The 26579-nt window shown below is 41.1% G+C and overlaps 1 protein-coding gene across 15 annotated transcripts in view; it reads left to right on the top strand.

Annotated features, from left to right (window-relative positions):
- The window catches only part of LMO7 (LIM domain 7), a 200532-nt gene that overhangs the window by 68987 nt on the left and 104966 nt on the right, over positions 1–26579 (top strand). For all 15 annotated transcript variants that reach the window (XM_058670633.1, XM_058670637.1, XM_058670634.1 and 12 more), the window contains exons 2-3: positions 7231–7301; positions 18155–18224. In XM_058670633.1, the coding sequence (XP_058526616.1) occupies positions 7231–7301; positions 18155–18224 (141 nt within the window). The remainder of the gene's footprint in view (positions 1–7230; positions 7302–18154; positions 18225–26579) is intronic.

Here is a 26579-nt window from a genome sequence, read left to right as displayed (position 1 = left end):
TAGAGAGAAGAGAGTTGGAAAGATCTTCTGTCGGCTAGTTAACGCCCCAAATGTCTGGAATCAGACTAAAGCTAGGGTCCTGGAACTCCATCTGGCTCTTCCACATGGGTGGCAGGGGTCCCAAGTGCTTGATCCATTCTCTTGCCTTCTCAGGCACTTTAACAGGGAGCTGGAGCGGAAGCAGGGCAGCTGCAACTGGAGCCATGCACTCTGCTTGAGTGCTGATATGGCAACTGGTATCCCAACCAGTTGTGCCACAATTGCCAGCCTCTGAACAGAGCTCTCCCTCACACTAGTTCACACCCCAAATGAACCAGGAGCCAAACACTCCATTCAGGTCTCCCATCTTGGTGGCAGGGACCTAAATACTTGATCTGTCACGGGGCTTGCATTCACAGGAAGCTACAGCAGAAGCAGAGGAGGAATTCCGTTCCAGGCAGTCTCATCATGGGATGTGAACATCTCAGGTGGTGACTTTAACCTGCTGTACATGGTGCCTGCCCCGTAATTCAATATTGAAAGTCAGGTCAGAGGTGGGCTCTGAATTCTACATGCTACGGGCTTATTTTTCTGTAGTTTTTTGGGAAGATGCTGCATTCTGAATAATGGAGTTTTATTCATAGCTCTGTGTATTATTTCTATTTTAGTAAATACTATTCTTAATATAATGACTCATCCTTATTCATATTCAGTGGGTTTTTCTTTTTCTTTTTAAAGATTTATTTTTATTACAAAGTCAGATATACAGAGAGGAGGAGAGACAGGAAGATCTTCCGTCCACTGATTCACTCCCCAAGTGACCTCAATGGCCGGTGCTGCGCTGATCCGAAGCCAGGAACCAGGAACTTCTTTCAAGGTCTCCCACACAGGTGCAGGGTTCCAAAGCTTTGGGTCGTCCTCGACTGCTTTCCCAGGCCACAAGCAGGGAGCTGGATGGGAAGAAAGGCTGCCAGGATTAGAACCGGCGCCCATATGGGATCCCAGGGCGCCCAAGGCGAGGACTTTAGCCGCTAGACCATGCCACTGGGCCCTCAGTGGGTTTGTTTTTAAAGATTCATGTTTTTGAAAGCCTGAGTTAGAGATACAGTGAGAGAGAGAGAGAGAGAGAGAGAGAGAGAGAGATAGATAGATAGATATTGATCCTCCACTTGTAGTTCACTTGTCAAGTGGCAGCAGTGGCCAGGGCTGAGCCAGGCTGAAGCCAGGAGCTTCATTCAGGTCTCTTACTTGGATGGCAGGGCCTAAACAAGTGCTTGGGTCATCTGCCGCTGCTTTTTGCAGGCCATGAGCAGGGAGGTGGATCAGTAATAGAGCAACCCAGGCATGACCCGACATTCATAGGGTGCCAGCATCAAAGGGGGGCGGGTGTTGCTCTTTCTCCTGTGCCACAGTGCTGGCCCCAGAATGGTGTTTTTTGATGATTAATTATGCAGGTTTTGTTGAGTGGCAACTTCAGAGTAAATGCATGAAATGAGTTATGAGGTTAGGCACGTATTTTCTTTGACTACTCAAAAGTATTTGGTTATAGGATGTCTCGGATATTGCAAAGTAATAATAGGTGATATAGTCTATTTCCAGGTGACCTGACTGGATTCGAGAGTTTTTTTTTTTTTTTTTAACTTAAGACCATACAGCTGTTGGTTAGGAAGAATGGTTAGGAAGATTTGAATTTTCTTGTTTGTGGCTTTTAATTTTTTCTCTTTTCATTTCCTTGCTTGCTATGCCCTCCAGAGTGGCCCAGCCATTGCTGCTGAGTCCTTCTTACTGCTCTGTATCTGCAGGACACACCGTTCTTTTTATGTTTATTTATTTTTAGAAAATACATTTCTTCTTTTAAGATTTACTTACTTTACTTGAAAGTCAGAATTAGATACCTCTGTATATCTGCATTGATATCTGTATACCTGTTTCAAGATCTCTTCCATCTGTTTGTTCACTCCACAGATGGCTGCTGTGGCCAGAGCTGGACTGAAGTTGGGAGTGGGGAGCTTCCTCTGGGTCTCGCACAAGGGTGCAAGGGCTCAAGCATTTGGCCTGTCCTCTAGTGTTTTCCCAGGCCATTAGCAAGGAGCTAAATCAGAAGTAGAGCAGATGGGACATGAACTGGTGCCCGTGTGGGATGCCAGCACCACAGGTAGAGGTTTGGTATACTGTACCACCTCACTGACCCCAGTCTTTCTTCCTTTTAAATCTCTGGAACTAATTCTTACTGATTTGGGAATGTAATTTCCAGATGATTTCTGTGGAGGATAATTGAGCAGAAGTGTCAGAGGTTTTCCTGGGATTACACAGAATGGATTCTGCCATCCTCTTGGGACATTTTTGAGCCCTTTTCAAACTTTTTTGGCTTTGGAAAGGAGTTTCTAGATGAATGGGATAGTACTTTAGTAATTGAACTTCACATTCACTTTGAGTTTTTTTTTTATTCATTAATTACATTGTATTACATGACACAATTTCATAGGTACTGGGATTCTACCCCGCTTCACCCCAAACCCTTCCCCCATGGTGAATTCCTTCACCATGATGCATAACCACAGCTCAGGTTCCGTTGGGATTCCCTCATTACAAGCTCACACCCTACAGAGTCCAGCATCCCACTGTCCAGTCAAGTTCAACGGCCTCTTAGGGAGGCCCTCTCAGGTTTGAAGGCAGAGCCAGCAGAGCGTCACCTCGATCAATTAGAAGCTCCAACATATCATCAGCAACAGTCCAGGTATGATGAGGCTGGTGCAGAGTCCACTAATTGACATAGTCTATCTTAGAGTTTCCCCTTGTCCAGTTTTCCGCTGCAAGCATATAGCTGAGGTGGTTGATTGATCTACTCCATCTTCCATCTTTTCTTGGTTAATGTTTTGATTCCTCCATTTTGTTCAGGGGAATCCCCAAAGAAACTTTGAGGCATTCCCAGTCCAGGCTCCTACATGTACTACTAGTAAGCACAGTGCCCGCCACCGTCCATCACTCCGATCAGCTGGTGGTTGTAACCCCTGGGTTGGATCTATTCTGAGCCCCGACCTCCATTGGAACCAATGAGTATTGCAGCTCTCCCCGGCTCTGCCCATTACACACTCGTCCCTCACCTAAACCAGTGGGAGGTGTGCTGGTTGGGTGCTGCATTCCCTACTGGCACAGGCCATTTCACCTTGGCATTTTGTGTTTTGTACTGTTTTTTTATTGCAACCAAACCTGGCCAGGCGCCCACAGTTTCAGTGCTCGGGCTTGCCAGTGGATGATGTGAACTGACTCAGCCTGGTCTGCCCCAACCTGAGCCAAGTGTATGCCAGTGGGTCACTTTCCAAAGCCTCTTCTGGGTTGTTTACCTCCATGCTTCCTGCGTTTATTTGTAGGGTCAGTGTCCTGTCAGAGGAACTGTTCAGATTCCTCCATCCGACCCCTTCCTGGTGTCGGGCTTCACGCATTCCAGCAGGTCCTTCATCCAGCACCGCTCTTCAATCCATTCTGGTTCCTGCTGTTGAGAGTTTCAGCCCAGCCACGGCTCGTCCATACCCACATATATCTCATATATGGCTCAGTTGGGGTTGAAAACTAGCCGAGCCCATCCCACATCTATCCTGGTCCTCCGGAGCACCAAACTGTGCTGCGGTCTAATCCGGCACGGTGCATCAAGTCCGAATCGATATTTGTGCCAAGGGATTACAACTGTGACCCGACCAGAACTCAGCCCGCTTCCAGTTCCTGCGCCCCTTAGTGGTAAGCTCCACCCAGCCAAGGCCTCCCCCAAGCTCCCCAACCAGGCCTGTTCCCAGTCAGTGTTAAGTATGCCAGAGGTTGCTCTGGGTCAGCCCAGCGCGCCCCATAGACTGTCATGCCTCCTGCATAGACTCCACCGGCCCTTCTAAACCGTCCAATGGGGTCAGTTTCCAGGGGATTGGTCCATGCATACCTGACACATTCTAGCCCCGAGTATGGTTCTCGAATGCCAGTCAATGTCATAGTCCTGCCTTCTGTGACCCCTCTGCTGATCCCTATCAGGTAATGCGGTATCCTGTTGGACAAGCCCGGAATTTTGCCTTTTGAATGAACTGGTATTGGCAATCTGCACTATAAAGTGACTACAGGTTCTTCAGAGGAAGATTAACTGCCATTGAGAATCTTAAGGACTAATACACATTCTCAGAGCACTGTGGGTTCAGCATGGAGTGACTCATGCAGAATATCAAAGAAACCAAATTCCAGAACTTCCTGGCCGGGCGGCCAGCAGGCACAGCCTGGCGCCAAACGGCGCACTGGCCGTCCGAGAGCTGCTCACCCCATGTACCTACGTACATGGTGGTAAGCTTGGCTGTGCTAGGCTGGAATCATGGCGGGGGACCCTGAGCCCTCCGGGCCACATGGCTGCCTGGGGGTTGAGCCGCTCAGGCCCCGCCTGGATCCTCCTAGCTCCTCTCCCACTCCAGCCGCATGGAGCGCTGAGGCGTTCCAGATCCGCTTCTCAGAGTCCCGGGACAACCCCCCCACTCCCAAAAGAGGGCCATCAAACCAGGACCCCGGCAAATCAGGAAGCCGCCCAAGCGCTGCTCACCCCATGTACATACGTACGTGGTGGTAAGCTTGGCTGTGCTAGGCTGGAATCGTGGCGGGGGACCTGAGCCCTCCGGGCCACTTGGGGCAAATTGGAAAGAGTTTGTGTTGCACAGGTTATTAAACTTCCCCTTCAACAAATGTTAACATTCCATTTAGAGCTTTTATCAGGCTTTTAATTTTATTTATTTTTTAATTAGTGAGATAGAGGCTAGAGAGAAAGTCCTTCAGTCTGCTGGCTTACTTCCCAGCTGTTTGTACTGGCTGCTGGTTATGGCCAAACCTGTGGGCCAAGAGCTAAATTCATAGAGTGTACATGGGTGGCAGGGAACGAGTCCCTGGGGCCTTCCTAATTCCGTCCCAGAGTCGACATTTGCTGGAAGCTATAATGAATGGCTGGAGCTAAGCATTTAGCACAGGGACTCTTGGTAAGGTATGTGGGTTTTAGCACTTAGGCCAAACACCAAGGCACATGTAGCTTTTTTTTTTTTTTATTAATTACATTGCATTATGTGACAGTTTCATAGGCACTGGGATTCTCTCTACCCCTCCCCAAACCCTCCCCCCATGGTGGATTCCTCCACCTTGTTGCATTACCACAGTTCAAGTTCAGTCGACTCTTTCATTGCAAGCATATACCAAGCATAGAGTCCAGTATCTTATTGTCCAGGTAAGTTCAACGGCTTCTTGGGGAGACAATCTCTGTTCTGAAGGTAGAGCCGGCAGAGTATCATCCCGGTCAATTAAAAGCCCCAACATAACATCAGCCACCATTTATAACGTTATGGAATTAATTGACATGGTATTGAGTAGCCAGTATGTTAAAAGAAGAAGAAAGAAAGAAAAAACAGAAAAGAGAAAAAAAATGCAAGTTCTTAACAACATCCTGTGCCGCCTTCATTGACATTTCAATTTTAGTTTCTATACAACCGGGTTCTATACACCTTATAAAGGTCACATGCAGTTTTCAAACATTTTGTTGATACAGCAGTCAGCTCCTTGAAGGAAGGGCCACTTGCCTTTTTCTTTTTTTAATCTCTTCCAGTATCTGGGTAGTGTTCACATGTTTAATTCATGCAGCAGTATATCCTTTCTGTGTTGAGTCATGCTGCCTATAGAAAAGGGATTTTCTACTTTTCCCTGCTTTTGACATGTTACCCTCTGGCCCAGGCTTTGTCCATACTTACAGAACGAAATCAGGAGAAACTGTCTTGAATTCTTAAAGCAGCTTTCTGATGTCAGGTGCTCGATCTTAGTTCTAGCTATAGCAGCGCGAGGCATTGTGGAGAGATGCAGAGTGAAGACACATTGGGGTGGTAGAGGAGTTGTAAAGTGAGCTGCGCTAAGTGTGGGTAGCAGGACTGGGATGGCTGGAATCTCTGTAGCTGGTCTGGGATGTCAGCATTGTCACTTTCCAATTTATGATTCCAGAAACTTGTTTCTATTCGATATTGGGATGTCTCTGTGGCATCTAGTGTTATTGCTGTTGCTTCTGGCTTTGTTTCCCTGTTTTTAGTTCCAGTTGCAGGAGTTCTTCCAGGAGTGGTGTCTTCCCTCCCCTGACACCTCTCTATACCTCCACCCATACCTTCCCCCACCACACACCATGGCTTCCATTTGCTCTGCTATTGCTTCGCTTGTGGAATTTATTTTCATTTTCCAAGCATTCCAATCCTCTGGAAACATAATCTAGATATTTTCCTAGAGGTTTTGTTGACATTATTGATTATAGTAACTGCAGGTGGTCGGTAACAGCTTCAAGTTGCAAATTTCTTTTATGGTATTTACCATTTTGCCTCTACCTTTTACCTCTCATAGATTTCATTGATATTCTCTCCAAGATGCTGCAATAAAAAAAAAATCTCTACACAAATCAGGACCATTTAGTGAATAAACTGAAGGAGAGTCATAACCTTTGTTATTTTGCTTGGTTTGAACCTTGAGCAATTTAAAGATAGAATTGAAATCAAGGGTGTGTGTGTGTATAGTTGATAATACAATTTTACTTATTAAACTGTTTTTATTTATTCTTAGAATAGATCACCACATTTTTAAGATTATGATTCCCGTATATCTGTTTTAGAAAAATTTATTTTTATTGCAAAGCCAGATATATATATATATATATAGAGAGAGAGAGAGAGAGGAGGAGAGACAAAGATCTTTCATCCAATGATTCACTCCCTAAGCGACTGGCATGGCCCGAGCTGCACCGATCCTAAGCCAGGAGCTAGGAGCTCTTCCGAGTCTCCGGGTCTCCCACACAGGTGCAGGGTCCCAAGGTATTGGGTCGTCCTCGACTGCTTTCCCAGGCCACAAGCAGGGAGCTGGATGGGAAGAAAGGTTGCCCGGATTAGAACCAGCACCCATATGGGATCCTGACGCGTTCAAGGTGAGGACTTTAGCTGTGAGGCCACTGCGCTAGGCACAGATCACCACATTTCTAAAAATAGAAAATGCATTTTGGATTTAGTTGGCTTCTTTATTACATTACAGAAAATATTCATTGCATATTTTTCCCTGTGTTATTCATGCTAAAATAGTAAATCTCTTCATAGCACAGGTCTGTATATAATGTTCTGTAATATGGGATCAACTTTTGGTGATACTTGCGAAATTTACATTAGATGTTTATTATTTAATCCTTTGTGAAGAGAAAATTAACTCCCCTATTTTTTTTTCTAGGCAGTAACAGAGAAGAATTTTGAAAGAAAGGATTTCCGAGCCTCTCTAGAAAATGGTGTTCTGTTGTGTGAGTAAGTATTCAAAACATTTAGAAAATACTTTTAAAGCTCAGCTTGTGTGTAGAGGTCTTCACTTCCCATCTCCCCCAAGATGAGAGCGGATCCTGGCAAATTGATACTCCCTTAGGATGAGACGGTAGGAAGGTTGTCTGTCTCTGAATCTAAAGATAGTGTTGGTGAAATATATATTTTAATTATTTAACAAGAAAGATTCTGTTATTGCTTTAAGTGCTGACAGGGGAGAATTGTTGAAGAAGGGTTATTACATTTCACCACTTACCCTTTATACTGAGTATTCTTGCCTCTGGAATTCTCTGGGTTAGAAACTAACATAAAACTTCTTCATCAAAAGCTTGTAATGGTTGAAGTGGCACATTTGTTTTCATAGCTCTGTGTGGAGTCACTGTTACCAAAATCAATTGAATCAATTTGAGTCATGAATCATCCAATTAATCTTACCAAGAATCGTATCCCAGGTCTTCATTTCCATAAGTGAAAAAGCCCAGTGCTATGACTGAAGATGTATGAACAGACTTGTAGGTTTAGTATTATGTTTGTTCCACAATGACTGCATTGTTGAATGCAGTAAGTGTATGACCTTTCTGGGGAAAAGGCAGGCAGGCCCATGGGGTAAAATGATGCAGTTGTGGGTGATGGTAAAGCTCGCAGGAATAAGCAAATGAATTATGAGAATGTACTTGCATCCATCTACATTTTAAACAATTATTTCAACTCAGACACTTATTACATAGGAATTTATGTAATTCTCCACATGTAAGCCTTGGCAATGACTGAATGTTCTGGTACCTCTTTTGAAGCTTGTTCTTTGTAGCAAAGATCTGGAATCAAGAAGCCTAGGTTGGACTCACTGCTCCCTTATTTCTGGAGATTTGAATGAATGACTTACTATTTGTACATTTGAGCAAGTGCCTTAACCTTTGAGCTTTACTTGCTCATCTCTGGAGACCAATGCATCTGTTCTGATTTACAAATGTTTCTGAATTCAGTCATACATTACAAAAAAGTGTTTTTAATAAATGGTCAAATTTTGCTTGAATAAAAGTTGTTGCTGGGAAGATGGCCAGGCTGGTAGAATTCTGTTTCTTAGCTCTGATGGCAAGAGTTCAAAGTTCTTTGTTTTTGAGTTTAATTGATTTGGGAAAAGCTGCTATTGAACCATTTGAGACCTATAGATATGTCAGTTTCATAAGGTTTTATTTACTATAAAGAAGAGCCACAAATATCAAAGTAAGTTTTCTGTCCTCTTCCAATTTGTCACATTCACAATACCTGCAAAATAGCATTTCAAGTAATTTAAATAGGCCACATGATCAGTCTAGTTGATTCTGTTGGGAAATTACTCATTTTATTTAGAATACTCTATAGTTTTAATGTGTTCCAAAGATTGAGGGGCAACAGATGTTTGTTAGAGGTGTGGGGACTAGCACAGTGTGACAGTAAGTTCAGCTACTCTGAGTGTTGGTTTGAGTCTTGGCTGCTCCACTTCCAGTTAGCGTAGTGCACCTGGGAAAGCAGAGGAACATTGGGCAAAGTGGTAAGTCCTTTTCCGTCTGTATAGGAGACCTGAAAGACGCTCCTGGCTCCGATTTCAGCTCAGCCCACTGCTGACTGTTGCAGCCATTTAGGGAGTGAATCAGGAGATGGAAGAACTTTCTAGCTCTCCCTGTATTTGTGCAACTCTGCCTTTCAAATATTTTTTGAAAAGAGAAAGAGATGCGACTTGTAAAATAGCTTAGTTCTCATATGGAGTATTTAGCAGTTTGAAGCAAAATAACTTTGTCAATTATAAGTCCCACAAGTCAGGAGAGGCATTTAGAGGTGTGTGTAAAGAGTGCCTATAAAGTAGGGGGTTCATTTTAGAGATGTAAGGTCATGTGATTGAAATAGATGATGTTTTAAAAGAAGTCACTTTGTGGGTAATAAAGTTTCGGTGATAATAATATTTTAGTGATCACACCTTTTTGGAACATAGACTCCATAAATTGGTCATTAAGCTTGTTTAATAGTGACAACTGACTTTTAATTTAAAATGAAATTTAAGTGTTAGTCTGGGATCTGAATTATTTGAAACAATGTTCAAGATTTATACTGAACTGAAGGATATACATTCTATCTCCATGGTGACAGCAAATATTGGAAATATGTTTTTATATATTATATATATATACATAAACATACACACACACATATATATAGTTTTGAAAAAAACACTTTCATTCACAAGTCTCCAAAAGCTCATTCTTGGGTTGTTTCTTAATTAGAATAATATGATGTGATGGGGTATACTGCTATGTAAGTTGAATTGATCTGTTTAATACTCTGTACTCTTAAAATGAATGTTTCACCAAAGTAGCCTAAGTGATTGTTAAGGCCAAAGTAGTTAGCAATGTAGTTTATTATAGGGTGTTGAAGTACTTCATAATACTTGTGTTAAAAATTGTTTCTCTCAATTGTGAGTTACATTGTTTATGGCCAATGGTTAATGAAGACACATTAATTTAAAAGATGCAGTGTGGCAAAAAAAATAATAAAAAAGGTCATTAATGTTCTTCATAAATGTGTAACTGAGGAAAGCGTCTCTGCCTGGTCTGTGAAATGATTAATCAGGCACCATTGCTGGTGACGGCCTCCAGCTGACTTGCATAGGAGGAAGGCAGAGGCAGCTGCTCCGAGGCCTTGCGTCAGAGGCCATGGTGTTCACAGTAATGGTTACAGTGGGAAGCAGTCTCTCTGGCAGAATACTTTACTCCTTAGATCTCTCAGGTTTAAATGAAAGCATAATTACGCTATTTTAAAAGTAGAAGACTGTTTTTTTTTTAACAGGAAAAGGCTGTCTTCTCCTTTGCTTACTGTTGGAGCCCTCGTTCTTAGGAGACACTGCGTCTGCTTCTTAACTATTAAGAAATCTCCAGCCACCAGGAGAGACTTTGTTTTTGTCACCAGGAGAGACTTTTCTCAATATTTCATCTGGTGTGTCGCAGCCTTTTAATCTTTCAGGAGTACTTTTTTTTGAACTGGCATTCTGAAATACCTAAGTCCGGAGCTGGAGGAGCTTATTATAGCTTGCACTTGGCTGGCAGTATGCTGGCCTTTCCGAGGGTCTAAATGGGATACAGACGGTGCTATGGTTTCAGTGAAGATCCGCATCTGAGGGGTGAGGGTGGTTATGTGCATACCTATCCTTTTCTTCCAGGCATGACTGCAGAAGTTAAGGTCTTCCTATTAATCAGTGTTTAATTTACTGTGGGTTCTAGTGAGGTGAGGGGGGATGTGTACCCCCTTCCCCCGTCAAAGTGTTAGGGTCATTCTTTATGCACACAGAATCTCTGATTTACTAAGCAGGAAATGGGAACAAAATTCTATGTTGGAAGATTTTCTGATTAGTAGAAAAGATTTTATTGCCTTTTTTAAAAAAAAGGTTTTTTTATTTTTTATTTTTTATTGCGAAGTCAGATAAACAGAGAGGAGTAGAGACAGAGGAAGATCCTCCGTCTGAATGTTCACTCCCCAAGTGACCACAACGGCCGGAGCTGAGCTCATCCAAAGCCAGGAGCCTGGAACTTGTTTCAGGTCTCCTACACGGTGCAGGGTCCCAAGGCTTTGGGCCATCCTCTACTCTTTTCCCAAGCCACAAGCAGGGAGCTGAATGGGAAGCAGCGGTGCTGTGTTTAGAACCGGTGCCCATATGGGAACCCAGCATGTTCAGGGTGAAGACTTGAGCTGCTATGCCACTGCACCGAGCCCAGATCACTACATTTTAAAAATGATTTTCATCCATACCTCTGCCCTGTTTCCTAGTGTTTGGGAGGACGGCCTGCTGTGACTGCTGGCTGCATGGCTTTTCTGCTCTCATCAAAGTTGGTTGTGGCCTCCTCAACTGATAGGACCAGCTGGTCCTTTTCCAGCTATTCCTCATGTGACAGTATTCTTGGAAAAACTCAAATAGAAGCATTTTGTGATCCTTCTAAGAAGTAAGAAGATCTGGCTGAAGCTAGTCTGAAGGATGTGCCCTGGCTAGTTTATCACAACCCTGGCATGATTCCAAGTCTTCCCTCTTTCCCCAGCAGTTGTGTGTCACAAGTTGAGCTTTTGTGAATACTGGCCCACAGGATGGAGAGGATTCTTCTCACAGGATCACCGGCTCTTTCCTTTTGCTTACAGCTTGGAAAGTGTGGAATAAGGTGTTTAACTGTTGATTCCAGAGGTGCTGCATCTGTCTGTGTGCACCACATAATTCCTGTACCATCTGCCTGAAAGTATCATATCTTCTCAAAGATATGTTCAGTAGAAGCAAAAACTATTTTATGAACACTGTGTACTATGGAATACTCAGGTAATTGTTGAAAGCCATGGGACAAAATAAAAAACTGACTGGTCCTTCTTGCTGTGAGCCCATTTTGCTGGAGTTAGGGAAGTCCAGGCACATCTGAGGTCCTTGGAATTTGATGTGGGACTCCATGTCAAGCTTCTTTTTTAGATGGAGAACTTTTTTCCTTGGAATTGTTAATGTTGGATTTTCCCAAGGAGGAAGAAGACGGGTTGCTTGCATACATACTTGCATGTGTTTCCCTGATAACATGTGTGGCTATTTGCTGTTCACGTATCTCTGCTTCGGTAGCTGTTAAGATGTATGGTCCATTTGTAAATCAAATTATTTCTTATTGCTGAGTTCTAAAAGTGCTTCTGATAATGTAGATAACAGATCTTTAATCTGGTGTTTTGTAAATATGTTCTCTCAGTCTGTAGTCTTTTTAGTTTCTTGATAATATCTTTGATGAATGAAAAATGTTGACGTTTTTGAAAGAATCTATCAGATTGCTCAGGAAGAGAGAGAGAGAGAGAGAGAGAGAGAGAGAGAGAGATCTTCTCTCTGCTGGTTCACTCCTCAGATGAAGCCAGGAGCTCTGTATGGGCCTTGCCTGTGAATGGCAGGGGCCCACACATTCCTGTCATCTCCCACTATTTTTCTCAGAACATTAACAGGGAACTGGGTTGGAAGTGGAATACCCAGAACATGAACAGGTACCTGTATGGGATTCTGGTATTGGTTGTGGCAGCTTTACCTGTTACACTACACTGCTGACCCTGAAAACTTGGATTTTAATGACATCCTGTTTACCAGTTCGTTCTTTCATGGATGATGCCTTAGGTGTTGTATTTAAGACGTTATATGGATTTTTTCTTAGATGATATAACAGGAGTTTTATGAGCTTGTTGTTTCACAGTTTAGCCTGTGATTATGTTGAGTTACAGGTCATGGAGAGTCAGAGCTATGTCTACAGCGTCCTTCTGTGTTCATGGCTGTTAGTAAATTTCCTGCTACTCAGTGAAATCTGTTGGTCTTATAACCTATTAAATTCCTCAGGATACAAGGAATCTGACCATATAAGCTTCACTTGATTCAGTTTAAGGGGCTTCAATCATAATAGTGACGCTATATAAAAAAGTTTCATTGTAACAAAGTGTAGCATAAATTACATTTGTGTTGACGTCATACCATTCCATACATTTTCATGTTATGGGGGGTTCTTCAGAAATTACTACCTTAGGAACTCTAGAAAGTAGACATTAATTGTGTTACCAATTTTTGAAAATGGCAAAGTGATCATGAATATTTATACTGACTGCTTTTAAACTTTTAAGATCTAAATTACATATGCCAAAGGTGTTACCTATGGAAAAGTGGTTGATGGCTAATCAAGTGTGGTTTTATTTTAAAATATTACACCTAGACATTTAGATAGAAGCCATTAATTTAAAATCTTTATAAAACGTTTATGTAAGATAACCAGTGCAAGTGAGTGTATCTGAAACTTGACTCCATTGATCCGATCCACTTCACAATTGAGAGAATATAGGTTTGTCTTGCCTGGAAACAAACACACAAGCAAAAAAATACTACCAGGGGAGTGCTGATGATGTAAACAAAGTCATTTCTAGTATTTGCTAGAAAGTAAGGCAAAAATGTCCTTATTTCATTCTTGTGAAGAAACAGATTTTAGATCACTCACAAAAAAGTTCTGGATTAAAAGTTGCCAGAATGTTAAATATTTCCGGAGCACTTGCTACGGTCCAGGCGCCTTGTCAAGTTCTGAGAGATGCGTCTTGATCTGAACTAGCTGCAGTTTCATCCAGCACAGGGCTGTCTGTTATGCATGCAAATGTTTAATGAGCAGAATTTATGTTGTCAAGAAGAAGTCAAGTGTATTAATGCCTTACAGAGAATGCAACAAAAATCCTTGCTTCAGTTTGTCAGAAAAGTATAACAACTTTGTATCTTTTCAGAAATTCCATTAGTAATAGCAAATGTTTAGTGATGTGTAGGGCTATATATGTTAGAAAGTGTGGAGCTCATGTGGCTCAGTTTGAGCTGTCACCTGCAAGGCGGGCTTCTTACATGCACTCCTGTTCTAGTTCCTACTACTCAGTTCTGATTCAGCTCCCTGCTAATGCACCTGGGAAACCAACGGAAGGCTGTCCAGGACTTGGATTCCTGCCACCCACATGGGATACTTGGGTAAAGCCCTGACTGCTAGCTCTGACCTCTTCCAGCCCTGGCCATTGCAACCATCTGGAGTGGAGATCTCTCTTCCCCCTCTTGTAACAATGCCTGTGAAACAAATAAGTGAAACTTTTAAAGAAAAGTGTGGTTGACAGAAAGATGTTAGAAGTAACATGTGTGAACAGCTAATAAATCATAGCTTAAAATGTTAATTCATTGTTTTGTTAAACTCTGATGTCAGTTTATTTTGTGAATTTTTAAGTCATTTTTGAAACAGGAAATCAAAAAGTATACCTCTGCTGAAGAGTATTTGTATAAACGGAAAAATGAAGATTAGTGTTTAAGACAAGTGTCTGGAGACTAGCAAGTGGTAAAGCTTCAAATTCCAGTTCTCACTGAAACCATCCATGGCCGAGGGAGAAAATATGTTCATCTTTATGTGCCATGTTCTGAGTATTACCTCTTAGTTGTATTCAAGATTGGATCACATTCACCAGTGATGAGGTTCACAGCATCTGCTGTGTAACTCAATGTCGTTAGGTCGGGTGGACAGTGTGTTTGGGTCTGGTGGAATGTGTCAGTTCATTCAGGCTGCAGTAATAAAATCCCATATACCAAGTAACTTGTACACAGTAGAAATGTATTTTTCTGAGGTCTAGAGGCCAACACATCTAGGGTCAAGTTGTTGGCAGATTCTTGTTGTGATGACGACCCAGTGCCTTCATGATGTCTTTTCATTAAAACTTCATGTGATGGAAGGAAGGGGCAGTGCAGCTTTGGCTGAGGGCACTAGTCGCGTTTAAGAGACTCAGTTCTCATAAACTGATCACCTCCCCAAAGGCTCCTCACCTTGTACTGCCATCCTTTTGGGAGAGTTGAATGTCGAAACATTGAGTTTCAACACACACGCGCGCGCGCACACACACACACACACACGCTCACTTTTAGATTGTAGCAAACAATGGCTGGTGAAGAGAGAGATCTTATAGGGGTTCCACCAAGGAAGTTTACAGTGACCAGCTGCTTTCTGTTGTGTTGTTAATAGTAACAGAGTAAACCTCTGATGTGCTAAACATAACCAGCTTTATGCTGTGACCTCAGGGAATGCTTGGAGGAGTAGTGAGAGGATTCAACCCAGGGTTAAAGGCGTAGGACCATACGGGTGACAAAAATGACCTCCTGGTTGATTTTAGACATATGTCCACGAGGCAATAGAAGATTATTGTGTAACCTCATTTGTGACTACAGTCATCTGAAGTTAGTGTGGTCTTTAGATACATGTGTAATTGAACACTTGTGCAAAGAAGTTTATTAAAGAGTATTTCCATAGATGGTTCTTGCTTTTTGTTTGACATAGAAGTGTGTTCCTATTGTTTTAGGTATACTTAAATTGCAGGGAAGTTTAGTTTTTACCAAAACTACTTATTCTCCTTAGAAGCAGTATACAAAAAGTTCTTCATTTAATTATATGTGAAAATTATTGACAAGTCAATAATTTGGTTAGATGTTCACTAGCTGCCAAATCTATGTGTGTTTTTTCCACGTTCTGGTGCTTTGAACTGATGACAATTGTAACAATAAAATCAGGTAGTGTCTGTGTGTGGTGACTCACCTTCTTGAAGGGTGGTTTTTTGTGTTATCCAGAGTGTTATGTTTTCCTTGTGGCTATTTCCGTGTTTACGCATGTCCTAGAAGGTTCAGGAGTGAGGAACGTTAATCCATTGTGTCTGTGTTGCTTGTAAATAATAGCTCTGGTAAAACCTTCTAATGAGGGAGGAGTCGTTATTGGGAGTCCTCATTTTCTATGCTATTTCCTTAAACTCTATCCCTTACTTTTTTGGGCTAAGCTAGTTAAGAATGGCCTGTGTTATTATTCGTTCCAGAAACTATATGTTAAAAGAATGCCTTTGTAATTACTAATCCTGTAATGCTTTTGTATAAGTGATACAAACAGGTAAACTGAATGACTTGGCCAAAGTCACCAAGTGACTCAAGCAGGTGTGGCAGGAATTTATGATATTCTTCATCAAATAAAGACAACTGGTGCCAGAAGTTCCTGACATTGGCTGCCCCAGCTCATGTTGTCCTCTGATTTGTATGAGTGGAAAATTACATTTTAAAATACAAATTATTCCAAGGATATCTCTGGCAAGCTGCACATAATTTTTAAGAAATCTGTTTTTGTACTTGAAAGGTAGAGGTAGAAGGAAAGACAAGAAAAGGTCTTCCACTCACTGGCTCACTTCTTGGAATGACCTCAGTAGTTGGGGTGGGCCACGCAGAAGTCAGGAGCTTAGCATCCCATTTGGGTCTCCCACATGAGTGTCAGAGGCTCATATACTTGGGACATCTTTTGCTGCTTTTCAGGCATCTTGGTAGGTAGGTGGATCCCAGTGGTTCTTGAACAAGCACAAGGACTTGAGCGATGTTGTAGGTGGCAACTTCCTGCCACATCACTTCCTGGCCCCGAATGATTTTTGAAAGTTCGAAATCCTAAAAAACTGTTACAACTCCTAAGAGTGTTAACAAATTCATACAACAAAACCCTAAAGTTTATAATAGCCAATAATTGGAATATAAAACAAACTGGTATCTTTGGAATATTAATACTGCTTATGATTTATTTGGGAACGTTCTGTTCAGCCATTCAATAATTTACAGACATGATAGGCCTGAATTATAAATGAAAGCAGTACAAAGATTGGTTCTGTAGGATGCTGGCATAGAAGGTGGTAGCTTAACCTGCTGCCCACAACACTAGTCCCTACACATAATTTTTTGAATCTTGATATACTGGAATTATGTTCCTATTGCATAATTATTTAGTCATTTGTTTTATGCATTACAAGACTGTTAACAATAATTGAATTACAGAAATACCTGGTTGATGGAAACAACTAAAATATTTGGAATATTTGAAACTGTCATTTCTTCTAGACCTGTGCAATTTTTTTCTGGTTCCTCTACTTGTGGTTAAAGAAGAATGTAACATGAAGCGAGAAATCCCTATTTCCTGAGTTTTAATGCATAAATAAAAAACCAGCCAGCATGGACCAACAATTCTAGGATATGCTTAGTCAAGGGGATGCTTTTGTTATCTATATTAAATTTTTTTATGTTCTTTGGAAAAACTACAAAATCAGAAAAACTTCTTTTTTTACAGACCAAATCTTCATTAGCCACTGCTTTGTAATTTTGAATCTAGTTGGACAACATTCTGAAGGTTATTAAATTGTGACTTTTGTCTTTTTTGTTCTTAGCTCACTCAAGTGTATATACAAATCCCTGGAATGTTGAAAGAGTGACATTCCACAAGCTTTGGAATTTTTTCCCCATTCCTCATTGTGAAGAGACCAGTAAATTAGGAATGTTTGATTTTTTCTTCTGTATTTGTAATCTTTCCTGGAGTTCTGTTAGAGTAAAAGGAAATCACTTTCTTTTAAATGAATTATTGAATATTAAAATCACTGCTGAAGATACTGTCTTTGAAAATGACTAATGATTGATTGACCAAGTTGTTGTTGATTGAAATGTATTTTGATAGTAAATTTCTCCCTTGCCTGGTACTACATCAGTGAATAACCAAGAAAAAAAAAAAGGGAAGAATTAAGAATTGTCTAAACTTAGAACCAATAAAGTACTGTAAGTTACAGTTGTCAAAGTTGAGATTTTTCTTTTTAAGGTTTTTAGGAGATAGAAACTTAGGTAGCTTTGCTGTCATATTAACTTGGTCAATTAGATTTTGAAATAACTTGTTGGTGAATTGGGGGAAATTTTGATACAGTGTTTATTTCCACCCAGTTTTTCTGTTGTGATGACAAGGCAATCAGCGATGGACTTTAAAGAATTCCCAATAAGTCTGTGTTTGTTGAACTGGTCAGTTCCACTGCACCCATGTGGCCAGATAACATGGGTGTAAATCTATCTTTCTAAAGATAAGTTTGAGAGGAAAAATGATCAGTGACATTTATTATTAGAAAACAAGGTTTTCTTGGGATGAGAAGTGCATCAGTAAACTCTTTGTTAAGAGGTAAATTATGATTAAAGAGATCTTTCCACTGGCTATGGGAATATATTCAAATATTACCTTCCTTTAATATGTGTGAAACTGTTTTGAAGGACATGGCTTTGCAAGTAGAAGTGTGCCTGTGTGGCCCATTGCAGACCCAGTCACCACCGTGGGACCCTGTTCTTTGATTCTGACTTGTTAGCAATGAACTTTTGATTCTAAATAACATATTCGGGGATGGATTGGGGCGTGTGATTTTTGAGAATGTTAAAATGCCACTAGACAGGAATTAGCATTCTTATAATGGCATGCTATTTCTTTATTTGCTTTCAGTTTGGTCAATAAGCTTAAACCTGGCATCATTAAGAAGGTGAATAGGCTATCCACACCAATAGCAGGCTTGGTAAGTAATAAATTGTCCTCAAAACTGGATTTTTTTTGTTTTCCTTTTCATGGAGAAATGCAATTATAAATATGAATGGGGTGCAGTGAGATGTACATATGGGTGTCTGTGGCATACTAGGATGGCTGTAACTCATGATGATGTATATTTCAATATACTTTGAGGAGATTTTGAGTATTCTCACTGTGGAACTAGGTTTCTTTTTCTTGAAGATGTAAACAGGTGGGCCTTCCATAGATGCTGCTGTTATCTGCAGTTACTCTAGAAGGTAGGTTAGCAGCTTTTGCTGCAGGAAAGTATTTTCTAGTGATGTTCTCCCTATTTCTTTTGGTTTCTTCCTTTGTTTGCCTTTATCTGCAGGACATTTTACATTTTTTTCCCTTCTTACTTTGATTTTTGCGCCCTTAAGGCTTCCATATTATAGCTTCCCTCTGTGTAGGGTCTGGCTTCCTCCCTAGCTCAGACCTGCATTTACTGTTTGCTGGCTGACGGCAGCAGTTCTGTAAACTGTCAAGTGTTTACTGGTTATGTCCACAGTTTCATGTTTACGTATTACCTTCACTCGGCACATGGATTTTTTCCCCCCAGCACTTGGATCTTTAAAGTGTTTGCAGAATACTCAAGGCCTGCTAGCTCTTGGAATTTATGTAATATGCTTTCTACAAACGTCCTTTGCCATGTTGAGCAAGTCACTGCATTCCTCTTGGCTGCAGTAATAGCATCGGTAAAGTGACTGTGAGATTCTTTGTGTTTTTGTTGGCTTTAAATTCAGGATTTTGTGCATGGAAAATACTCTGTATTGTTATTTTGTAGTTACTCCGAAGGCTCAACGCACTGAAGAAACTGATAATGAGATTATGCCTTTGGAAATCATTTAAAATTAAATACAAATGATAAATGATTTTAATTTTTAAAAAAGATTTCTTTATATACTTTGTTATTTTGAATTTTTGATTTATGTGGTACAATTTCATATAGACTGGGATTTCCCCCCCCCAAACTCCCAACCCGCGACACAATTTCCCCATTTTACTACAGTGGTATAGTCCTTCATAAGGAATCATAATTCCATCAGTCTCTTATTTAAGTTTACCCCGACATTGCTGGTACAGACAATGTCAGACAGTCCTGCATCCCATTGTCTACACATGTCCAGCAGTTTAATTGGGAATCCATCATTTGTCTCGAATCAGGGATGCATGTTGCATTATACCCCCACTTCTGGATATGGTAGACCCCAGTACTCTATCGCTATACATTTCCATAATTGAATAGCCATGAAATAAGGTAAACAACAGCCTCAACAACAACAACAAATTACAGCACCATGAAAAAAAAATGCGCCACTGAGTAACCAACACATGGGTGACAAAAAGGAAGCACAGATTCTCTTGGGAATAATGGTGCCACCATGTAATCCATGAGCCAGCAATGAATTAGACAAGAGAAAAGAAAGTATCTGGAATATAGAAAACTGAAATAAAAAACATCAAAACACATGGGATGCAGCCAAAACAAACAGACAAGCAGTGTGGATTGAGTTATTGAAGTTACTGTTTCCATGCTGGTTTCCTTATCTAGGAGAGAACATAGGGTATTTGTTCTTTTGAGATTCACTCATTTCACTGAGCATAAATCAAAAGATTTCTTTTTATTGGAAAGTGAGATCCATAGAGAGGAGAGAGCTCTTCTGTCCACTGGCCCACTCCCCTGGACAGCTGCAATGGCCAGAGCTGAGATGGTCAGAAGCCAGGAGCCAGGAGCCTCTTCTGAGTCTCCCACATGGGTGCAGGCCTCAGGGCCCTGGGCCATCCTCCACTGCCCTCCCAGGTCACAAGCAGGGGGGTGGAAGGGAAGTGGAGCAGTGGGGACACAGACCAGCACCTGCATGGAACACCAGAACATGCAAAACGAAGACCACAGCCACTAGGTCACCGTGACAAGCCTAAATAATTTTATTTTTAAAGATTTATTTGTAAAAGAGCTGCTAAGAGGGGGTGGGAGGGAAAGAGCAAGAGAGAGAGAGAGAGAAGAGCCAGAGAGAGATCCTCTATTGGCTGGTTTACCCCCCGAATGGCTGCAGTGGACCAAGAGCTTCTTCCAGGTCTCCTGTATGGGTGCAGGGACCCACTGGTGGGGAGGTGGATTTCAAGTGGATCAGCCAGAACATGAGCAGTGCTGTAGTTGGCAACTTCCTGCCACATCACTTCCTGGCCTTGGATGATTTTCAAAAAGTTCGAAATCCTAAAAACCTGGTAGAACTCCTAAGAGTCTGTTGACAAATTCATACTACAAAACCCTGAAGTTTGTAATAGCTAGTAATTGGAATATAAGACAAATTGATATCTTTGGAATATTAATACTGCTTATGATTCATTTGGGAACGTTCTGTTCAGCTGTTCAATAATTTATAGACATGATAGGCATGAATTATTAAAGATAGAAGTACAAAGGTATGGTTCTGTAGGAAGCATGAACAGCTTATACTGTTGGGATAAGTTGCCTGCAAAGTGTTTATTGTTGTAAAGTATCTTAGAAAAGAAATGTAACATTTTTATGTTTTTTTTTTTCTGGTTTATTTATTTGAAAGGCAGAGTAAGAGGGATAGGATGAAGAGGAGAGAGACTGAGAAAGAAAGAATAGGGTTTGTTTTGCTTCTGCTAACTCAGTCCCCAAATGACAATAGGCAAGGTAGGCCAGGCTGAAGCCAGGAGCCCAGAACTTTATCGTTTGGTTTCCCGTGTGGGCGGCAGAACCAAAGTATTGGGCATTCATCTGCTGTTTTTTTCAGGCGTTCTAGCAGGAAGCTGGATAGCAAGTCGAGTAGCTGGAACCTAAACCAATACTGTAATATGGAATGCCAGTATATAGGATGCTGACATTATAGAAGACAGCTTAACTCTTTATACCACAGTGCTGGCCCCTGTAAGTTTTCTTTTGAGCTGTAAAGTATATATAAATTTCCCTGAGTAATTGGGTTCAAATACTAATTTCTCCCTCCCTTCAGGATTATTCCCCTGCTACATTTATTATGGATAAGCAGCTGAACGGATTATTACTTTTTAAAAATTGGTTTAAAATTCAAATAGTGAAGCTTTTTGGGGCAGGTGATTGGCCTAGGTAAGGACTTTTTCCCACATTGAGTGCTGACTTGGTTTCTGACTCCAACTCTCTGCTAGTGTAGTCTCTGGGAGGTAATGGTTGTGGCTCAAATACTTAGGTCCCTGCCACCCTTTTCCCAGAGACATGGTTTGAATTCCTGCTCCTGCCTTCTGCCTCGCCCAGCCACAGCTGTTACAGACATCTGGGAGAGTGAGCCAATGGACAGAGCTTTCTGACTCTTTCTCTGTACTTGTGCAGCCTCTCAAATAACAGTGAAATTAAAAAGCCTGTTGTATTCTATTTATAATTACATATGTACATATGTATTTATATATAATATACACATATATGTATGCCATCTTGTTCTATTAATATAGAGAAAGGATACTTGTTAATTAAGGGGAAATTAAAAAATCTTGTTTTTAACATTTTCTGGTGTAGAATTTCAATTTAGTAATCTCTATAAAAACGATTTTATTAAAATCAGAAGTCTGAATCATTGAAAATATTCTGTCCTTTTAAATATTTGGGATTGTAAGATGTTTTAATACTTATTTTTTAAATGTTTCTTGCATTAATTATATGTATTTCTATGAAATTGGCCCATGATTTAAAACATTCTGCATGTTTGGAATGCTTGGATTGTTGTTGTTGGCTCCTGGAGGTTTTATTCTATTTTTCTGATTGCATGATTAGATAAGCGTACACATGTATTTTGTTTTTAAATTCAAAAGGTCTCTCCAAGTATTTCTATTTTAAGCATCAGAAATCCTAGGCACTTTTGACTTTATCTCGAGAAACTAAGTGGAATGTGTCTCTGGTATATGAAGTAGGATTGGCTTTCCAAATGCAGGAAACTAAAAATTCTTACTTGGATGTAGGAGTATGAGAGTAATTATCTCTTCAGAATTGTGCCAAGTGCAGTTGCTTTGGAATAAGCCTCATTTCCCATTTGACAATTTTTGATAGTTGTTTGTCATGATGGCTGTCTCACAACTTCTCAGAGCCTTGAGTTCAAGTGTAGTCAGAGCTCTGGGAAGGGGTTGTTATAAGGCTTCAGAGAATGCTAAAGATATTCTAACAGACAAGACTGACCTCTAAAAGTTTCTTAAGAAGAAAGACTATGCCAGAAGTCTTAGTTTTTGACAGTTACTGAAAAAAAGATGACTAATCTGAGCCAGATTCTTTTTATTGTTATGTTTTGTGTCCATAACACCTAATGTAGTGACTGGCACATGTAAATGATTAAAATTGTGCAAAAGGAATGAACAGGATTTCTGCTACAGGGAAATTATAGATTCTAGGATTGGGTCTTCTATGGCATACTGCTTTAGGTTGGGTTATGCCTTCCTCCTTCCCTCAGAAAGTTCTAAACTCTGCAGTACCTCAAAATGTGATGCTGTTTTTTTTTGTAAGATTTATTTATTTTTATTGGAAAGGCAGATATACAGAGAGGAGGAGAGACAGAGAGGAAGATCATCTGTCCGATGGTTCACTCCCCAAGTGGTCGCAATGGCTGGAGCTGAGCTAATCTGAAGCCAGGAGCTCTTCTGGGTCTCCCACGCTGGTGCAGGGTCCCAAGGCTTTGGGCTGTCCTTAACGGCTCTCCCAGGCCACAAGCAGGGAACTGGATGGGAAGTGGAGCTGCCAGGATTAGAATGGCACCCATATGAGATCCTGGCACATGCAAGGTGAGGGCTTTAACCACTGTGCTATCATGCCGGGCCCCAAAATGTGATGCTGTTAAACATTCTGCAAACCACAGGATGGATCTCTGCACTGAATTATCCTTCCAGGGATTTCAACAGCTGAAAATTCAAAATTTTACTTGGGAATAAAAAAAAAAAATCTAACCTAAAAACAAAGCCCAGAGAAACAGGCAAAATATCTTGGTGGCGAAAGAAGCCAATGAACCAGAGTAAAGATCACCATCTGATCTGTTAGTGTATGTGAAATCCAATACATGTGGAAACATTAATGAGTTATTAACTCTAAGATGTATAGTCGTTCAGACCCTGTTGATTTTTGTGTTCATGTTTAGCTAATGCAGGTTTTCTCAATCTCTATGCTATTGGCATTCTTGGCTGGATAATTCTCCACTGCAGAGATCTGTCTTGTGGACTAAAGAATTTTTAACAGCATCCCTGGTATCTGATTCTAGATGTCAATAGTATATTCTCTAGTCCTCTCATTTGTGACAGTTAAGATGTCCCTTGACATTGCCAGTGAGCTCTCTGGGATAAATCCATTCCAGGAAAGTATGGATCACACTCTAATTTTGCTGACTGCAAACTTGATTGATCTATTCATGCATTCCAAATCAATTGTAATTTCCCTTTAAACAGTAATGGTATTCATTTAAGCCAACCAGTGTTCTCCGTAGAAAAGTCCTAATATTTCCATATTTATCTGAAAATATGGGCTATATTTGGACATTTTTACCGTGAAGGATCATTTTTGTGTGTTTGAAAGGCAGAGACACATGGAGACAGAGCTATTCCTTCTGATGATTTACTTCCCGAGTGTCTACAATAGCTAGAGCTTGGCCAGGCCCTGGAACTCTTTCTTTCGCTAAGATTTATTTACTTTTATTGGAAAGAAGATTGTATAGAGAGCCTGGAAGTCTTATCTGTGTCTCCCACGTGGGTGACAGAAAGCCATGCACCTGAGCTGCCATCTGCTGTTGCTGAGTTGGTATATTAGATGAAGCTAAAAATCAGAAATAGAGCTTGGACTTGAACCCAAGTACTCTGTATTCGGTATAGGCATCCCAGGTGGGATCTTAACCCCACTGCCAAACACCCACCAACACTTTAAAAGAAATTTTATTTAAGATATTAAAGACTGAAAAAGAGAGACAGATCTTCTATCGAAGTGTTCCCTCCCCAAATGGCCACAAAAACAAGGACTGTGCCACACGGAAGCCAGGAACCTTTTCTGGGTCTTCCACATAGGGACAGGGACCAGCTGTTTGTACTATTCTCAGCTCCTTTCCCAGGCCACACACCAGGAGCTGGATTGGAAGTGGAGCAACTGGGACTCTATCTGGCACCCATATGGAATGATGGCCTTGCAGGCATTGGCCATACCAGCTATGCCATAATGCTGGGTCCTGTCTGCCATTCATGCAATTGTTTTTAGGATTGGAGTATGTAAGGTGTGACTGTTGAGGCTGGGAAAGTTGTTTCCAGAATCAGGACTGTTATAGACTGTAGGAAATGGGCAAAGATGCCAGCTGATTTAAGCTGTTGTGTGTGTGTTTCCTTTGCCTTCGTAATGGCTACTTCAAGAAGGAAGGCAAGTCTGTGGGTTGGTTCTTACTGCTCTTTCTCAGGAAGTCATTAGTAGTTAACGTGTTCTTGTGCCCACGTGAATCAATCTGATTCTTCTCACCTCACTCACTGTTCGTGGAGGCAGTGGGGTCTATTCTGTGATGAGAGGTCACTGTTGAATAACATGGTTGTGCTCTTCCAGCAGCAATGGACAATGCACCTGGGGAATTTGTTATAAATGGAAATATTGCTGTGCTACACAAGCCTTGCCTTGTTTTTTGAAAATCCATTCTCATGCAGTGACTGTTTATGTTCCTGCGGTTTGTGGATACTTGCCACAAATAAAACCAAGTATGTGATATTTCTGTACAGTGTTTTTTGGGGGATGGCTGGGTGTAATAAAGCCCAATTCCTCTTGTGTCATTTAAGTTGAAATAATACAAGAAGTACACACAAGTTACTTCTGTGTGGTAGAGAAAATTATCAAAGCAGTTTAGAATGGGACTTCCTGTTTCAAGGATGAGCAGACAGGAAAAGGGATGCCAGGGCTGCTCTGTGATGTGACCAGCCCAACATGGGCCTCAGAGCAAGAACTCCCTCGTGTGCCTAAGCAAGGTGCATTTATTGGTAGATTTGGATATTGATGAATATAGAACATTAACAACCAGTGATAGCACAGGAAAGAGGTGGAAGATGGTTACAGATAAGGGTCAGTAGTTCGCTGCCTTGTTTTCTGGAATTGTATTACTGATGTGGTAAATTTCTTTGAGGAGATTGACCTAGAACTTTTGGGAAAGAATTCTACCCTGTCTGTTTCCTTTACATTGGCCATCCTTGCTTGTTTGATTGCTTAGCCCATATGAGCAGTGCTTGTTGAGGGCCGATTCTGTCTTAGTAATCCCCGTCTTGCAATGGATGTAGATCAACCTCTGCAGGATAAGGAGGGGTGTGGAGTGAACTACTTAGGGTCCTCTGCCATAAGGTGGCCTGGCATGGCTTCTGCCCTTACTCCTCTTCTCACCTATAACTCTCTAGGTATAATTTCATATTTATCAGGCAATGCATTTCATTGGCTTAAAAGATATGTTTCAGTCTTTTCCTTCCATTTTTGGGTAGATAGTGTAAAAGAATGTCAGTAGTTTCAATTAAAACTATTGAATGCAGTATAGTGTTAAAACTATTGTAGAATTTAAAAAAATTGATTTTATTTGTGTGAGAGGCAGAGGAAGAGTGAACTCGCTGGTACACTCTCCAAGTGTCCTCAGTAGCTAAGCCTGGATCAGGCCAAAATTCAGAGCCTGGAATTCCATGTAGGTTTCCCATGTCGGTGGCAGGAACTGAGTTGCTTGAACCATCACTGGTTTCTTCCAGGCTCTGCCTCATCGGTGGGGGTTGGGAGCTGACATGGAGCATATGTGCACCTCCACTGTTAGATGAACCATCTGCTTTAGATGGTTTTATTTCAGAGGGAAGATGAACCACTTTCTACTGATTTTCAAATAAATAAATTTGAGTATTTTTGTGATCTGAACTGTCCTGGAACTTGTGGAACACCACCTGTATTTTACAATAGTTGGGGATTATCCAAAGTCTTGTCTAATTGAATTGACCGGCGATTGTGTGTGGGTTTCTCCAAGGTAATAAAGGTTGGAGCTGAAATATCAGAATGCCTTGAATCCTCCCTATAAGTAAGTCAGGGGTGGCCATAAAGTATTCTTAGCAGATTCTCTCAAGTCGTCTTGTCTCCGTGCTTCTAAGTCTCCAATTAAAAGTAGGTGTCACTAAGTGTGCAATGTCAACACCAAAGTTGTTTCAAGTCCCTCATAATGAGGTAGTGCTGGAACTAGGAAATTCCTGCTTTATTTCTAGCCATAATCTCTTAATTGTTGCGTTGGTGCAAGTGTGGGAGACTTCCCTTGAATTCCAAAGCCCAAGATCAGCATTTATATGCCAGGTCTTAGCCTTCAGGGCAAAACATTTT

The sequence above is a fragment of the Ochotona princeps genome, chromosome 12 (genome assembly GCF_030435755.1).
Source record: "Ochotona princeps isolate mOchPri1 chromosome 12, mOchPri1.hap1, whole genome shotgun sequence".
NCBI classification, from domain to species: domain Eukaryota; kingdom Metazoa; phylum Chordata; class Mammalia; order Lagomorpha; family Ochotonidae; genus Ochotona; species Ochotona princeps.
Note: the sequence above shows the minus strand (reverse complement) of the source record. Positions and strands in the feature narration are given on the sequence as shown.